Source organism: Alosa sapidissima, chromosome 13, assembly GCF_018492685.1.
Source record: "Alosa sapidissima isolate fAloSap1 chromosome 13, fAloSap1.pri, whole genome shotgun sequence".
Classification (NCBI taxonomy): domain Eukaryota; kingdom Metazoa; phylum Chordata; class Actinopteri; order Clupeiformes; family Clupeidae; genus Alosa; species Alosa sapidissima.
The window spans coordinates 15,832,841-15,849,040 of NC_055969.1; the positions used below are offsets into that span (position 1 = coordinate 15,832,841).

Consider the following 16,200-nt stretch of genomic DNA (forward strand, 5'->3'; position numbering starts at 1 on the left):
ATGAGGTCATCGGTAATGTGTACACTGAGGTATTTAAAGCTTGCAACCCTCACCACAGACTGTCCTCTGATCTTTAGAGGAGTGTAACTGCTGCTCTGCTAAATAGTCCACCACTGTTTCCTTTGTTTTGCTGACATTTGGTGTCAAGTTAGACTGGCACCACTGTGGCACTTCTTCAACCTGACTCAGGTAGGCCTGGGGAGTATTCCAAGTACAAGTGACAAACATGGCTAAGTTAGTGGTAAACTTCCTACAAGAGTCATATGGCATTGTTTTGTTAGGAGAATGAAGCCAAACAGCTCTTCTATTAGGAGGTTTACCACTTACTCTGAGTTAACTTACCCAAGTTTATCACAAAACTACATACTTGGAATACCCCTCTGTTCATTGTTGTTGTTGACACTTACTGGATCTGCACCTTGCTATTTTAATTCCATAATTCAGTTTTATATGGAGCGAAATTTGTCTCAATAATATTTGTATATGCGCAGAGGGGGATTTGCATGTGTGTTTTGATATCTACAAATGAAAAAATCCTATTTGTAACTCATATATTGATTTTTACAAATATAGATGTGCATTTGTAAATAAAATGCCATTTGTAAAACCGAAAACTTAATTTGTGAAATATGATACTGCATTTGTGGATCACCAGCACACGCATTCTTCGCTTTCCAAAGTTACGTGTTCTTCGCATGAAAGTTGCACAAATCCACACGTAAAAAAATCATATTTGTAACTTGTAAATTGTTTTTCACAATTGTAGATGTGTATTTGTAAATGAAATGGCATTTGTAAAACTGAAAATTGCCTTTGTGAAATCTAATTTTGCATTTGTGGATCACCAGCACACACAGTTTTCGTTTTCGCATTTGTGGATCAGCACACGTGTTTTTGAGACAATCTTTGCGGCAGAGGAGCCATACAAATATTATTGAGACAAGTTTAGCTCCATAGTTTTACATCCCCTCTCGCCCATTGCAGCCCTCTGCTGAGTGTCTGCAGTGTCGACCATCCATTAACAATAAGAGGTTACAATCAAGACTCTTTTCCTCGATGATTCCTTGTTGGTGGAATGAGTTTAGTGTTCTGCGTTTTTGTAGTAGTTTTGGGACTTTCAAAAATTGTTTAAAGACTTATCTCACCTTACACCTATTTAGTTCCCAAACTTTTCCATGACAAGGCCCCCCATATACCATCAGGTTCGAGCCAAGGCCCCCATGCAAGATTTATTATTACAGCGATAATAGGCTACTATGACAAAGTTAAGCAATAAATAAATAAACCATCTAAATAAAAATTAACACACAAAAACATGTAGTGCTATTTTATAACAATATCCATAATAATTTTGATATATTTTTATAGTTTTTCTTTCATTTTATTTTCTCCTCCAACTTGCTGCAGCCCCCCTGCCACTTCAAACTGGTGTATGGTGAGTGTTCTGGCGCATCATTTCTGTCGTTTATCACCCAGGTGGGTGCCACACATTGCTAGTGGAATTCCCCTTCACTGTAAAGCGCTTTGGGTGCCTTAATAAAGTGCAGTATAAATGCAAGATCTTGTTATTGTTGTCTGTTAACAACTCCTTGTCATCATCATCAAGTAGTGTGTATCTTGCGGTTATGGAAATGTCATGCACTATATGAATACATGCCATACATCTGTAACATTAACTTGATATTGGTGATACCTTACAAATTAGCTGGGTTAAATTTTAGCCTTTGGCTCCGAATCCCTTTCCTTCATTCTTTAAACAACGGAAGCGGAGCACACTCACGCTGCTTGCACGCATAGGTGTAGCCAATGATCTTTGTGAAAGTTCTGTTGCCATTCTGTGTTTGTCCTATACGGTTCAAGCATGATTGTTCAAGGACTGAAAAACAATTGCTTTAGCTCACGGGCAATAGAGCTGAAAATCTTGTGGCATGCATGCCATGCAATAGGACTGTGCATTAACTGGCGAAAAACAAAACCTTTTTTTGTCAGATCATGGAGAGATTTCAGATGTGCAATAACTATAAAAGGTGTCTTCATAAACTGGTGTTGGTGATTGCTATTGAAATGTTAAAACCGAATTGTCCACTAAAATCAGAATAAACAACCTCTGAATTCTTAATGGTGGGTAATGCTAAGAAGCGTGACCTAAATTATTAATTGCACAAAAAGATTGCTTTTTTGTTTTAAAAAAAATTGATTAGATTCCCCATGCAAACTTTAAAATGAAGAAACGGAACAAAAATGTTAGTGTTGCATATTGATATTGAAGTATTGAAGAATCAGATGAAAATACAGTTGCTTAATATATAAAGTCTTATAGGCCTGCATAGTACTGATAATTTAAATGTAAAAATCACATAGGCCTTTATTCATCCATGTGATTTTGGGTCCTTCAGGTAGCCCTCATTCCCAAAAAGGTTGGAGTCCACTGCTGTAAAGGATCATACATCACAATATCTGTATAAATGATGAAGAAGAAAAAGGGCTGGAATTCACTGCATTTCACAATGGATTTGAAACATAGCCTAGGCCTAGTGCATATAGAGTTTTAGCTATGTCTCTTAAAAATCTACAAATATGTATTTTTAAATGAGCAAAGATATACCTTATTCAAGAAATAGCAGCTTTATTTAGAATGCATATTTCTTGATATGTTTATGCTTTAACGCATGATAAAAATAAAAAAAAAAGTCAATATAGGCCAATATAAAATATGAGAGTGCTGAGGGTGATGATAAATAAGGCATTTAGATAGATAGATACTTGGGGAAATTCCCATGGGGAAATTCAAGAAAGTGACAGCAGGAGAGGCTTTAATTTACCTGGGATGTTGACCTCCCTTGCGCCATATTAAAACAACGTTTACTCTTGCTTCCATTCGTCACACGACCACCTGCCTCACTCATGTAATCTAGGCTACTGCAAGAAATTACTGCATATTCCGCATGTATGTGCCCTTTGTCCCAGAAGCCCATTGTATACGACAGAGGAAACCCTGTGCAGTAGGGGCCGCCATCTTGGATAGGCAGTCTCTCCAGCCCAGGATAACCTGCAGATCCCTTTAGAAACCTCAAGACATTAAACATATAAAACGCGAAACACACGGTAAGGTGATACGCATCATCATACAATAACATTTTGTTATGTTGTCATATCTATAGAAATGCCATAGTTATGATTGTTACGGAGAACATCTAGAGGTAAAGTCTTGATAGGTAGCGTACACCGATACCTAACGTTAGCTTTATAGCAAGTCAACTCTCCAGTTAACATTAGCTATCGTAGTTTATATGCTAAGCTAGCATTATCTGCTCTAGCGTTACAAGAAACTTGACGAACTAATAGTACCGTCATCTAAACAGCAAAGATCAGGGATGGCAAAAAATGTTTTGTCGATGGTGCTGATACTTGTGTTGACTCTTAGTAGGCTAGCTTCTATGTAAGATGTATTTATCGCTGCTAGTTAGCCAGCTAGTTAGCCAAATAGTGTACGCTAATAATAGAGGTTGGTCCGATATTTCATTGCCTGGTTACTAGATATTAAGTAAGGCTGTCTAACATTTGCTGATATAGTTCACCTACATAGCTGACTTAACAGAGACTAGATCAGCTATATGCAAGAGGCTCCTTATCTTTTGGGAACGTAGATAAAATAGAAAATCAGAGAGACTGGTCAGTGGTAAAGCGCGTAGAACACAGCTAGTCTAGCTATCTAGCTAACGTACCAACTGCTGGCAGTCCTAGTTCAACAACATCAGTTAACGTTACCGATTTACCGAACCACCTGAGGTTTGATGGTTGGTTGTGGCATTCTTTATGGCTGGGGCTAGTCTTATTGTGTTGCATTGTGGTTTAACATGAGTGTTTCTAAGATGGTTTATGTTAGCAATTTAGCTTGTTTGCTGCTAACATAATGGCAATCTGTCTGGCAAGGTATCGTCAGATAAAAATCCTGTTGGAGGTGGCTGTGTATGTATATATCTTGTTTTAAATTCTTCTGAAGAATTTGCTGTTATCATAAGGTCACAAAAATTAGTGTTTTTATGTAACATCTAACGTTAGTTAACATTGACTGTCATGTAGGATTCAAGTAACAAACGTCAATGTTGTACCAAAATGACAACACTGACCAGTGATGCTGAACCGCTTTAGGCCACAGACTGAGGATGCTAATGATTAGCTATTTTTCTAGCGTTAGCAAGCTAACGTTACTATAGGCATCGATGCAGTCAGTCCGATACTAATGCTACTTTGTTTTAACACTATCCTAAATCTGTAACTGATTCGTCATGAACATTTTAAAGCTATCAGGAATCTGCGGCAAGTGTCGTCTTCGTGCCTCTGAATTAATGCTACCATAAGCATAGAAAGCTAGCTTCGCTTGTGTGCAACATAAACAAGCACACCGGCATGTTTACCCACTTTGGAAAACGAGCTTCTTTATGGGTCACGATATCATACTATATTGTGTACAGTAACGTTAAACCGATAGCTGTATTCGCTTGGTTAAGCTTACATTTCAAAGAAAATAACAAAGAGCGTTCAACGTGACCTGATAGGTTGCGAAGTAGCCTATGCGGCTAATTTCTACCTGACGTATCTTTGCATTGCTTTGTTTTGGTGGCCTTTGAAGACTTTATGCTATGTATCTTTCTTATTGGTAAGTCATAAAGCACAAATATGGCTAACCAGACGCTATCTGTGTAGTAGATATTGTTTGTAAATACTGTATGCTACGCCTCAAGGGCCCAGTTTGCCAACACGCCCTGATAACATAATTACTTAATTGAAGGATTTCCAGTCAGTGCATCTGTTAACGAATTGATTGCATGTAAGCTACAACCAAGGTTTAAGCAAATGTGGAATCTGTCGGTTAATTATTTACAAACATGTTTAATTGTAGAGCAGGATCTTCAGAAAATACTTAATGTGGGTCAGTAACAACCATGACCATTTGCACAGATGTATAACAGTGATTGACTGTATTGTATGAATACAAAGGTACAGTATATAGTTAGGATCACTTCATCATGAAAGCTTTCTGTGCCACCTATTCTTTGTGAGTACCATTTTACTTAGCTGCAGTTTGTCTCGAGAGCATATAACTTTTAGTGTGAGGGAAAACACAGCTGAAAGGGGGACAATTTGTTTTGTTTCAGCTGATCGATGCAAAAAGAGCACAGAGTTGCCACTCCTCACTAAATTGTCTACTCTACACAGATGGGTGTTAATTATTCCCTAGCACCTGTTGCCGATTAAATGAGGGAAATTTTGCCTGTAATCCCACGTGACTGTCAAACGAATGAAGGTGTCAGTCATATGAATCGGCGGTAGGCAGTCTAATGCTGACGCCGCAGTGCAGTCACATGCTCTCTGCTCTTCTCTCTCGCCTTAATGGGCCCTTGTGGCCTGCCGGTCAGATCAGGAAGTTAGGGGAGGGGCTTTCCTTATCAGCTGAGAGCTTAGGAGTGAGGAGTTTGAGATTGAGTTGGAGTGGAGTTGTTGTTGTCTCACACAACCCTGTGAGAAGGGCCTCTTCCTTCTGCCAGCCGGATTGAAGGAGAAAGGGGGGGGGGGGTTGTGGCCAGAGGAGTTGTGTGTTTGCATCCTCCTGGCAGGAGGGAGAAGGAGGGGGTCATCTGCAGCCACACATGTGACTAGGTCATGCGAAGGGAGGAAGACGGACTGAGAGGAGGGGGATGAAGAGGGCTCGCTAGACTCCTATGCCGCATCCAGCCCAGCCCATTAGGAGGGTGTGTCGGTGATGGCGTCAGTCATAGAAGGCGCAGTGGGGAGCGGAAGTCATCCTGGTGATGGAGCCTCATTCATCTCACCCCTCTATGCTTCATGCACACTCTTATCCCAAAACAAATCAGCCACCAAAGACTTTCTGTTTCCTCCCATTACGGGCGGACTAAATCTCATTACCTTGTTTCCTTAACTCGCTGCCTTGCCTTCTCTTGGCTCTCCTGGCTGCTGTGCTGAGTCTTAAGTTAAGAAAGGGAAGCAGTGGTGCTTTAGTGTGTATTATGGATTTGTGTATTTAGTGTGCTTTAGTGTGTTTTCCTCAGTTAAAGGAACTGCATGCTTACTTTTACACCCCCACAACCAGTCATTGTTAGGCAATTTTAATCTTCAGAACCGGTTTAACGGTCCCGCTGTATAGGTCTACTGACCACACCATTGTTCAGAGTGCTTATGGGGAAAAAGAGACATCCGCTGTTGTTGTTTTAGTTATGGTTAAATGGATTAAAATAATAGCAGTTTTAAAAAGTCTGTATTGAGCATATAACCTCTAAGGGATAGCAACCATAGAATACAGTTATTACAAAGCTTGTACAAAATTGGCTGTGCCATGATTATGAAGTAGAATACAACCCCCTCCTCATTCCCCCATAGACCATCATTTTTAATCAGTGGCTTAAAACTGAAAATGAAACAATGGCCTCCTATCGCTATCAGATTGTCCTGTACCAGTGCAATTCTCTGATCTAACAGATTCAGATGTCAGGATTTCAAACTCCTTGAGATATCTAGCGCAGGCTGGTTAATGATGCTGAGCTGTCCCTTTCTTCTCCATCTCGCTTTGGTGCAGAAAGCCTACTAATAGCTTTTCTCCCTCTTTGAATACTGACACTTTTCCCCTTCCTCTGTTGCTATTTTGGAGCGCTTGCCTGCTCGCTCGCATGCTGGCTGAATGCTGGCAGTTGTTGTGTGCCAGCAATTTAGGCTGTGTGTCTCTGAGTGTCAGAATGGGAAGTGGAGATAAAAAAAGTGGGGAAATGGGGTTTCTTTCTTGTGATGAGCCACGTCACAGTTTGTTTGAGTCACTGTGCTGGCAGTAGTGGCTAGTGGATATTGATAGCTTAATTATAGCTCTTGACTTGTTTTCAGTGATTGAAGTTAATTAGTTGTTGGTTGTGGTCGAGTGTGTTTGTGTGTGTGTGGGGCGGGGGCTGTTTAGTCTGAGTGTAAGGAATGTTTACAAGGAATAGCATAGAGCCAATGGGTCATTGTGAAATTAACACCAACCACGTCTTCAGAAGCCCTGATAAGAACAAGTCTTAGGTCATTTTGTAGTGGTTTGTTTTGTGATAATGACCTGTTAATTACATGGCTGCTTACCAAAGGAATTGGGATTTAGGCCTAGTCCACACGTACCAAACCAATCTTTTTTTCATCTGTCTTCCCTGGAACCGTATCAAGAATATTTGCGTCCAAACGGATCCATCTCAACATGACTCAACACGTTACTTCCTATCCCAGGCCTATAGGTGGCACTGTTTGACCAAAGCTTGCGCGCTATACAAACAGACAGAATAGGCTACGACGAAAATGGCTAGTACAAGGAAAGCAGAATTGTTTGTGTAAACTGATAGTGAACTGTCAAGTGTAAAACGAATAAACCTCATTTTTACGGTTTGTGAAGGGTGCAGTCCTGTCCTTTATTTGGCTAACGCAGGTACAAATAATCTCCTTTACTTTCTTCGGTTGTAGGATAAAATAAAGGGGACAAATAAAGTGCTTTGAATTGAATTGAAAAGGATAGTCCGCGATTCACATTAGTTTTGGATATCACCACAACTGCATAGGCTACTAAACGCTAGGCCTACCCAAGTTCTAGGCTATTCCGTCGCCACATTTATAATATTGCTATAATACCTTCGTTAGTAACAGTCGATACTTTTGCCTGCATCAAATCGCGCATTCGCATTTAGTGCGCTACCATCGGCTTAACATGAGTTCTAAGCATCTTTGTATGCTCATATCTGACTTCACTAGACTGTGAATGCATTTATTTATGATGTAAGACATGTAAAATAAATGAACGACACCAGCACTACGCACAAATTAATTTAAACTTACACCGCACTTCCCTAATAACTTCTGACTAGTTCTCTCACGTCACTGACGGTAGCTAGAATGCATCAAGAAAACACAGGGAAAACACTGTTCGGTCCACCAAGTCATGATAAGCTATTGGCGCTGCGCCAACACCAGTTGTGATATTTATCCTACTTAGTGTAATCATAGGTAATGTCATGTATGAAAACTAGTATTGTTAGGCAGTACTATAAGTGTCAAGTCCAGGGCAGCTGAGGTGTGGCGTTGACATCATCAATACGCAAGTATGCAGTTTCGCCGTCCAAACGAACTCGCAAGGGCTACGGTTTCAGATTTTTCCACCCTGGGACCAGGTTTCAAAAAAGTGCGGTTTCGGGCAGTGCGTTTACAGGATTTGTTTGGACAATCGGCCAAGACGGTGCAAAACCTGTGAGTTTAACCCAAAAAGCGTCTCCGTGTGGATGGGGCTTTAAAGATTTAAAGTAAGCCTACTACATTTGCGTGCTAAGTAAGTATGTTGTAGCACTTTACCATAACTATGAATAAAAAAGTATTGGTTGCCTGAGGCAATGATTTGATGTACAGCTCAGCCATCCGCTATTAAGAAGAGTCACACCATGATTGCCCTGAATGATGAATTAGTGTGGAAGAGAAGGTTTTGTGTAATAGGGCTGTGCATTTCTTGAAAACCTCATTGTACGATACATATTACGATACAGATGCCACAATACGATTCATATGGTAATAGGCCTACATGTTGATTCTGATATCCAAAACAAAATTCACTTTCAACAGCAAAGACGGAGCCTTAAGGATTGCACAACTTAAAAACTCTTCAATTGAGGCCCACAAGAGAACTTAAAAGTAAAAAGTATTATCTGTATCGATACTTATCCATACAGGACCGCATGACGATATATCCTAGATATAACCCAAATAGTTTTGAGCACAGCCCCACTGTGTAATCACAAGCCTATTGCTTAGAATTTCCCCCACCTCCCCAGATTTGTATCAGTTTTGGCATTTTCTACAGTTATTCTACAGCCCTTATTCAACATTGGGAAGTCTTTGTGTCGGTGTACAGCTCCTTTAGCCCATGCTGCTTCAGGACGTGTCCTGAGGCCTGAATATGCATCAGCGGCGTCTTTTGAGAGCGAAACAAATTGCCTCCATGAAGGTGCCCCTTTGGGCTCAATCGAAGCCGAGTGAGCACTTTGTTACAAAGCTGCTGTGTTGCCAACTATTTTATTAGGCCAGTTCACAAAGTGTCTGTCACAAAGATCTCTGTACAGTATAGGCCTTTATCGTTGTCACTCTGCTCGGAGATGTGACCATATGTTTGCATTTGAGGCAGATTACGGGATCCCTCTGAGAGGGCATTAGGAGACCACTTAAAATTGTTTGCGCGCACGAACCCCCCCCTATAAACAAATAGCACATCAAAAAACGTCCGTGTCAACTTCCACTGTCTCGCCCTGATCCCTGTGAGTCTTTGCCTTTGTTCTGCTAAGAGCAGGCTTAAAGGGCGTCACGGGTGGAAAAATACCCAGCTGTGACTTTGCAAATGGCTCTCTTTGTTTGTCCAGAGGGGTCTGGGGTCAGTCTTCCTATCATGAGCGACCGCCCGGCAGTGCTGTGTTTTCCTCATCAAACTCCAGATTAGATTTGTCGTTCTTAAGAAAAGAGCCAGTCTGGAGAAGGACTAAAGAACAAAACAAAAACTCCTGTTGACGTGAACTCTTCCATCTTCTGTCCTTCCTCGGACCTCTCTGCTCTGTTCATCCTTGTCTTTCATCCCTCCCCATCCCTCTTTTTCTCTCCTTCAATCCTTCTCCTCTCCTCCTCCTCCTCCTCTTCCTCCTCCTCCTCCTCCTCCTCGAAGGCCTCATCAACCCTCCTTGACTCTCTCCTGCCTGTATTTTTCCACCCACACATATGTGCATGTAAATCCCTGTCAGTCAGAAGCACACTCATGCATACCGCTCCTCCAGAAGTTAAGTCCGCATGGCACTCTTGACATGGTTGTGACTGGGAAAAGTCAAGATGTAGGCCCAGGATTTGGGTGCTCCATTGACAGAAAATGGATGATGGGGAGACTGGCCATAATTGGGGAGCTTCAGGTGATGGTGGTGGATAAGGAGCTGGCCTAGCATGTAGTAGCCAGAAAAAGTTGTAGGTTTGATCCCTGGCTGCCACGCCTGCACCCTTGAGCAAGGCACTTTAGCCTGAGTTGCTCCGCTGGGATTGGCCCATGTACTAATTGACGTGTTTAAGTTACTTTGGACAAAAGCATCAGCCAAGTGAATAAGTAAGGAAGATTCAGGTGGAACAGTGGAGCTATGGAGGGACCTTGGCAGCATCCAGTCGTCTGTTATTGGGTTTCAGTTTTGTGTGTTTTCTTTTTACAGAGGCGTAGGTTAGGGAGAACGGGAACTCCCTTCTGGCCTCAGACAGTGGATTTTAGAGAGGAGGAAGTGGCTGTTTTGCAGGGTTTCACAGGAACTTGGTTAGGGTTAAGGCCACTGACAATGACCTTACCAACCCTAACTGTTGACCAATCAGCATCAGTCCCTTCTCAACCAGTGGAGATGGTCACATGTAGTGCTGGGCAGTATGACCAAAAATGTATATCACGGTATTTTTCAAAATTCTTACGGTTTCACGGTATATGACGGTATTTTTTTCCATGCATAATCAGATGTTCACAGCATTTTCTACAGGTTGAGAGAGGAATTGCTGCAGTACATTGACTAAGGATGGTCTATTTTACTGTCATGATGTAGAATAACTCTACACTAGTGGTAATAAGTATAGTGTATATATACTCTTTTGATCCCGTGAGGGAAATTTGGTCTCTGCATTTATCCCAATCTGTGAATTAGTGAAACACACACAGCACACAGTGTACACACAGTGAGGTGAAGCACACACTAATCCCGGCGCAGTGAGCTGCCTGCATCAACAGCGGCGCTCGGGGAGCAGTGAGTGGTTAGGTGCCTTGCTCAATGGCACTTCAGCCGTGCCTACTGGTCAGGGTTCGAACCGGCAACCCTCCGGTTACAGGTCCGAAGTGCTAACCAGTAGGCCACGGATGCAGTTTTGCATGGCCCCAGAAAATGATGCTGTTTACAAAGAGCCACTCATGATTCTAATGAAGAATCTAATCAGAATGCAAAGACAATTGCAGTCAAAATACAGAACTTTTACTGTGCAAATTTCACAAACATCTTGTAGTCTATAAAACCAATACAAAAAGTAGTGCAACTTGCAATAATTATACTTTTTTGAAAATTATACAATTTTAAAATAAAACCTCTCTGCTAATATGCTTACTCTGTCAAATAGGCCTATCAGAAACATGCCTTATTGTTATTGTTTGGTTTACATGACGTTAGTGGTAGGCTAACGTTAACTTGATGTGGATGTCTTGTTAGCCTGCCATGTGCTTCGGTTCGGTTCGCTAGGCAAAACATTAACAAAAAAGTTTGTTTTGGTGCACTGATGACAGGATCATTTCTAACTAGCCAGCTAGTATTGCTCAGTGCATGTCTATAACATGCTTTACTTGCTACCTGGAAAATTTCAGTGAAAATTCTTAAGGTGAGATGAATGATAAGATCATTAAACTTCACTGTGTTCGGTGGGTTGCTAACTAACGACATCACCTACTAGCCAGCTAGTTACAGCTGTTGAACAATCTCAATAGAATTTCCGTGACTGTAAATCCCTTTCAATGCAGTATCCCTTAACGTTTTTCCTTAACTAAAGAAACAATTTAAGGTATTCTGTGCAACACCCTTAAATAAACCCCTTACCTAAGGAGAAATTTTTGTGTTTACCCTCACTATGCCTCGCAGTGGCACCATGCGTGCGTGTGAAAAAAGTCCCGTCTGAAACACTGTCGCGCGGCGCAGCGTTCCAAACGTTATTTAATCAAATATGGCGGTATATTAAAAATTCATATCATAACGAAAATATACACCGGTATACGGTGTGAACCGGTATACCGCCCAGCACTAATCACATGACTCATTCTATTTCTCTCTCTCTGTCTCTCTCACAACTTCTCTTAATGTTATATATTTGTTTTCTCTTTCAGAGAGCCACAATGGCCACCGCACCGTACAACTATTCCTACATTTTCAAATACATCATCATTGGTAAGTAGCATCATCTTTGGTAGCACTGTGCGCTCCGTCTACCAGTATTTTCTCTGCGTGTGCATGCGTGTACATGTGAGAACACTCCTGGTAGAAAAGCAGAATGAATGGACCTGTACATGCTGTTATTTACACAAATCATGAAGGCACTAGACCCCCCCCCCCCCTCTCTCTCTCACACACACACATACACATACAAAGCCTGTATCTTATTAGTATGACAGTGCTGCTTTGCTCCTGTCTATTCAAGTTCAATGTTGCCTGAGTTCAGTGTGTCCTCTTTACTGTTGTGGTGCAGCTTGTGCCAAGCTCATCTGCCTGTGTTTTCATTCATGTGGCCTTGTGTAACATCTACACATTGGATGTTAATGTTTATTCCTTCTCTCTCGCTCTCTCTGCCTCTCCCTCTCCATAGGGGACATGGGGGTAGGAAAGTCATGTTTGCTTCATCAGTTCACAGAAAAGAAATGTAAGTACTTGTATCAAATCCCAGCTCACCATCTGTGTGTTAAATATGAGGATGTAGCATCAATCACTATGCCTCAGTCGTGATGGCACAGCTCTAGATCACTTTCTATGTGTGTTTCTGGTATTAAGTACATTTTCATTGGGAAAACACAACCTCACAGACCTCACAGACATCATTTATTCATAACTCACAGCTAGAAGCCTCCTATTTTGCGCTTTGGGTTTCTTATACAGACAGATGGTGTCTTTGAAACAGACGGGCTGATTCTGCATGTCAAGATTGCTCCCCTGTAATAAACCAAGTGCCGTATTTAAATAACTCTCTTGTTTAGAAAAGCGCATCACAGCGTTGCATGAATCACACGAGCGAGTTCATAGACACAGACAGAAGGGCCTCTGCCACAGTGGCAGCTAAAAGAGGGGGGGGGGTCAATTAACTAACACCAAGGCAACAGCTCTCTTTGCCCCTCGAGTGGAAGTTCTCCACTTCTCTCAAATCTCTCTCTCTTTTCATTCATTGCTGTTGACTTGCGCACGCTCCTGCCGACACCTGCAAACAAATGGGTGCTTTGTGCCGGGGGGGGGGGGGGGGATAGATTCTGAAAACAGGTTCTCTCTCTCTTTTCTCTCTCTCTCTCTCCTCTCTTTCCTCTCTCCTCTCTTTCCTCTCTTTCCTCTCTCTCTCTCTCCTCTCTTTCCTCTCTCTCTCCTCTCTTTCCTCTCTCTCTCTCTCTCCGGCGTTCTCTTTTGCTCTCCTCTTCACAGCACTCGGCAGACAGAGAGAGAAATAAGTGGCTGAAGGCGGAAGGAGTCGGGGGGAGTGGGTTAGTGGTAGGGTGCTAACAGCTGGGATGTAAAGACAAGTATTGAATGGCGTACCAACAAGCCTGAGCCCTATATCGTGAAGCTAGTCCAGCCTAACTAGGATATGTTGTTGTTAGCTGGCTTGACACTCCCTAACAACCACAGTTATGCATGACCAATGACTGCGATGGTTATCAACTCCTATCAGGGGATGTTTTGCAAATAGCGAACATCAGCTTCTAAACAGTGCGTGCGTGCGTGCGTGCGTGCGTTCGTGTGTGTGTTACTCGTGCGGCTGTGTTACTCATATGGCTGTGTGTGCCCTCAGCAGAAACTCTCTGCACAGGGCATAAGTGTGTGTTTGTGTGTAGTTCTCTCTCTTTGGCAGAAAATCTTCTCACACAGAGTGTGTGTGATCACAGCTTTTGCGGTGTGTGTGTGTGATCTCAGCATTTGCTGTCATCTTTTGGCAGAAAGCCCTGCTGCGCTGCCAGTTAAGTGTGTGTGTGTGTGTGTTTGTATACGTCATACATTGGCATTGCCATCTCTTGTTGGCAGGTAGTCCTGCTGTATTGGAGTGTGGCTGTATGCATGTGTTTTCTTGTGTTTTGGAAGTGATGGTGGTCTGTATGTGTGTGTGAGAGGGAGAGTGTCCTTGCATTGTTGTGTGTGTGTGTGTGTGTGTGTGTGTGTGTTTATCGTGGGAGTGCACTGTAGGTGGTGCAGGAGAGTAATTATACTGATCAGTCTGGCAGCCGTGGCAGCAGCTATGGCGGCAGCAGTAACCAGCAGGTTAATTACAGCTGCCTGGACTCCGCTAATGGTTCACCAAGGAGTGGAGGATGCCCAGAGGACATGATGTGTCTTTATAATGCCTCTCTCTTATTTCCACTCTCTCTCTGTCTCTGTCTCTGTCTCTGTCTCTCTCTCTCTCTCTCTCTCTCTCTCTCTCCCTCCCTTGCTCTCTCTCCCTCCCTTGCTCTCTCTCTGTCTCTCTCTCTCTCTCTGCCACCATGAGACCTTATTTGGCTCTCCTTTATTGAAATGTATCCTCCCCTGCCAAAGGGATGTTGTGGGACATCTACAGGAGATGTGCTCTTTCCAGTGTTTGTGGGAAGCAGACGCACCTTTACTGCTGTCTTTACACACCTACAGAATTACACCAGTAAACCGATGGTTCATTTTGCTAACCTTTAGAGTCATCAGATGCTTGCATTCCAAGCTTAATGTAAGAGGCTCTGAACATCGAGATCTCATCCGTGGGAGTGGAGGTGAGCGTGGACTAGCATTGCGCTACGCGCTTCTGTTTACTCATTCATTTAAGCCAGGAAACCAAAAAGACACGTCACATTGAACATCAAACACGCCAACTCTGACTCAAGGGGAACAGTGGGTCGATGTCTCTTAAGTGCACCGGCGGCTTTTTCCTGTATTGACCCGATCGGCTGTTGGGGGGGGCGGGGGGGGGGGAGGCACTAGTGAACCACTGGCCACTTAATTAAAAGCCTAAAGGTTCCCTCCCATTGAGGCTGCTGCTCTATAGAGACAGCTGGAGATCACACACAGACAGACAGCCATTGAATAGGCAATCCGAAACCACATTCTCTCCCAAGTTGCACAGGTGGCGTGCCCAGGCATATGGCTGGCGGCCCACACCCTCTGTGTTTCCGATCTCTGCCTCTGTGCCAGCTGAGTTTGCTTTTTATATTAATCTAATTTTTTCGTGGCCAATATCCCTCAGAGGCAAATACTCATATCTGTGTTTCTCATGACTTCAATATCAGTGGAGTGGAGGTTGTAGGGGGATCCAGTGGATGATGCTGCAGGCCGTACACGTCAACACACCAGCCAGATCAGCTCACTACCTCATCATCATTTAACACAAACTGAGTCTTTTGCCAGATTGGGCTTTGCCAGAAGTTTCACTCACGTGGTGCCATTTTATATAAGGTTTGTTATCAGCGTGTGTCAGGATGTAATGTGTGTGTCTGTGTGTGTGTGTGTGTGTGTGTGTTTGTTGTCCAGTCATGGCGGACTGCCCCCACACGATTGGCGTGGAGTTTGGCACGAGGATAATCGAGGTGAGCGGGCAGAAGATCAAGCTGCAGATCTGGGACACGGCGGGTCAGGAGCGCTTCAGGGCCGTCACACGCAGCTACTACAGGGGAGCCGCCGGGGCGCTTATGGTCTACGACATTACCAGGTACACACACACGCATATGCATATAGAGCTCAACAGTCCCGTCCCCCTTCCAGGAAGGCTTACGGTCCGGAAGTAACTTTTCCATTCATCTCTCCCATTGACGCCAGGAAAAATCTGTATGTAAAGAGTTCTACACCTTGCTTAAGCTGAGCAGCTATGACGTGACTCGTAATCATACCACAGTTCATGCCAAGCAACAGAAAAAACGAAAAAAAGGCAAAGGTACAACACTGTGTACATACTTTAATGTCTGAGTGAGGGAACTACTCCCATCAGCCATTGCGAATACTTTTTGCTATGTTTTTCAGCCTTAACGATAGTTTAACATGCTTACCTTTGGATGTAAGACAACAACATCATTACTAACTTCCTACCATTTCCATTGAGTAAATTCAACTTTCAAGATGAGAAAAACAGTCTTCATCGGATGGCCACATCCATCCGTCTTGATTCCAGCGAGTAAATGAATGTGCAGTGACGGGAATTAAGGCATAAACATTTCCATGGTAACCCATCAAAGGCTCCGCTTTTACATGGTAGGATTTTGGGTAGTGTAGTGTTTTAACGTGAAGTTGCGAACAAAACACATTTCTCTCAAAACAAGATAGCCCCATGAACTTTCGGCGTCTATATGAGCATATACAATCACTTAGTCATGTCATAGCTGGTTTTAAGTCTACCATGGACTGTTACGATTTTAAGTCAGTGGAGAAATTGATT

At 42.8% G+C, this 16,200-nt stretch overlaps 1 protein-coding gene and 1 long non-coding RNA gene across 2 annotated transcripts in view; one reads left to right on the forward strand and one right to left on the reverse strand.

The window, feature by feature from the left end:
• Positions 1–2,356: 2,356 nt before the first annotated feature.
• LOC121680402 lies at positions 2,357–2,908 on the reverse strand. The gene is made up of 2 exons (XR_006021684.1): positions 2,823–2,908; positions 2,357–2,457 (listed from the first exon to the last, which is right to left on the reverse strand). It is a non-coding gene; the product is annotated as an uncharacterized LOC121680402 (long non-coding RNA).
• Positions 2,909–2,952: 44 nt separating this feature from the next.
• Positions 2,953–16,200, forward strand: part of rab14l (RAB14, member RAS oncogene family, like) — a 16,265-nt gene continuing 3,017 nt past the window's right edge. Inside the window, exons 1-4 of the mRNA XM_042059910.1 lie at positions 2,953–3,105; positions 11,945–12,005; positions 12,421–12,474; positions 15,303–15,552. Of these exons, the coding sequence (XP_041915844.1) occupies positions 11,954–12,005; positions 12,421–12,474; positions 15,303–15,552 (356 nt within the window). The 5' untranslated portion in view covers positions 2,953–3,105; positions 11,945–11,953. The remainder of the gene's footprint in view (positions 3,106–11,944; positions 12,006–12,420; positions 12,475–15,302; positions 15,553–16,200) is intronic.